Source organism: Brassica napus, chromosome C3 (genome assembly GCF_020379485.1).
Source record: "Brassica napus cultivar Da-Ae chromosome C3, Da-Ae, whole genome shotgun sequence".
In the NCBI taxonomy this organism is placed as follows: Eukaryota; Viridiplantae; Streptophyta; class Magnoliopsida; order Brassicales; family Brassicaceae; genus Brassica; species Brassica napus.
Window position 1 is genome coordinate 46,162,524 of NC_063446.1, and position 1,610 is coordinate 46,164,133.

The following is a 1,610-nucleotide window of genomic DNA, read 5'->3' on the forward strand; positions in this document are numbered from 1 at the left end:
CAAATGGCGATTCTACAGATCACAAGCTTTCGTTGAAGGTTTGATCTTCATCTGATCGACACGTTCATTGGCGGGTGGATCACCTGGCTATACGACGTCCTCATCACTGGCGCTCCGGTGATCGTTATCTTGTTCGCTCTTCTCTGGAGTAACTCTCACAGCATCAAAGCCGATCTGCAGTATTGAGATTCTCATTGGAGTCTCAATCTTTCCCCAATCAAGACGGCCTCAAACGTTGACACGATCTGTGTCTGGTGGCTTCTTAACGGTTTCTCTGATCATTATCGACCATTGTTTATACGATCTCTCTTCTTGCTCTGTTCTCCGTACTAACGTCGGTCGAGCAATCAAATCTCCACGTTCTCCACTTGATCTCCACGTTCATTGCCGTGTGGATCACCGAACGCTTGACTACATCTCTGCTCCTCTCCGCTCGGTCCTTTAGACTCCGGTCGTCTCCGCTTGGCTCCGTTCTCTGATCTATTTCTCCGCTTGGCTCCGTTCAACGAACGTTTCTTTTGACGGGCTTCTAGCGATCGTTTGAAGCAGGGATATTAGAACTCGTGCCTTCGTATGGGGTCCTCGTACCGATCAAAGTCAACTCATATGGTTGATATTAAGGGCAAGGGAATCCTCTATGAGTACGATGATGAACCGATCAAGCTAACTGATCATGATATCTCTCAAAACATCAATGAATTCAAGCTGTCTCTGATCGGCAAGATCCTAAACCCGAAGAAACAAAGTGTGGAGAAATTTCTCCAGAAAATGCCAGTTCAATGGGGCATGGAGGAGCGCATCACTGCCAATGATTTGGGAAATGGGAAGTTTCTACTCAACTTTACCACAGAAGATGACCTAAACTCTGTTCTTCGACAGGGTCCTTTTCACTTCAACTTTTGTATGTTTGTGCTGGTTCGATGGGAACCTATTGTACATGATGACTATCTTTGGCTAATTCCATTCTGGACTCGTTTTATTGGTGTTCCATTGCATATATGGACAAAGAACAATCTGAAAGAAATAGGTTCTTGGCTGGGGCATGTTCATCAGGACACAATAGAGCTGATCGAAGGCAGAATGCTCCTGAATATAGATTCTCGACGTCCACTAAAGTTTGCAAGGAAGGCTGAATCTCCAGAAGGAGATGAGGTTACGACCGAAATCAAGTATGATATGTTGTTCAAACATTGTTCTACTTGTGGCATGCTTACCCATGAAAAGGAATATTGTCCTTCCCTTCATCGCCAAGGCGTCTTTGCGCGGGTACAGATACAAGAGCACCGGCCACAACAGCAGTTGTAAAGAAGGAGCATCGGACTACTGCTACGCATTCGCAAGCGATGGTTGCTTCCCAGTATCACAAGGCTTCTCGCTTTACCAGTTCGAGGCATGATACCGGTAGAAAACAATATGACTTGGAGCATTCTCGTGAGGCTTACAAGGGCCATGCTGATAGGATCATACGGTTCGCGAATGGGTGCAGGTCCTCATGATACGTCTTGGAGGATGATTTATGCAGGTTCGCGAATGGGTGCAGGTCCTTATGATCGGCACAACGGAGCAACCTGGAGTGAGAAGACACATCAGCCTCGCCATGATAAGGAGGT

At 46.5% G+C, this 1,610-nt stretch overlaps 1 protein-coding gene across 1 annotated transcript; it reads left to right on the forward strand.

Annotated features, from left to right (window-relative positions):
• Positions 1–606: 606 nt before the first annotated feature.
• LOC125583117 lies at positions 607–1,396 on the forward strand. The gene is made up of 2 exons (XM_048749682.1): positions 607–1,169; positions 1,225–1,396. Exons 1-2 carry the CDS (start codon positions 607–609, stop codon positions 1,394–1,396), a joined length of 735 nt encoding a protein of 244 aa, XP_048605639.1.
• The last annotated feature ends 214 nt before the right edge of the window (positions 1,397–1,610 follow it).

Bases quoted from the DNA above. Each gene is read 5' to 3' on its own strand.
- LOC125583117 (XM_048749682.1), top strand. From the start codon at position 607: ATGGTTGATATTAAGGGCAAGGGAATCCTCTATGAGTACGATGATGAA. The intron at 1,170-1,224 runs GTATGATATGTT...ACCCATGAAAAG, and splicing joins GAGGTTACGACCGAAATCAA to GAATATTGTCCTTCCCTTCA.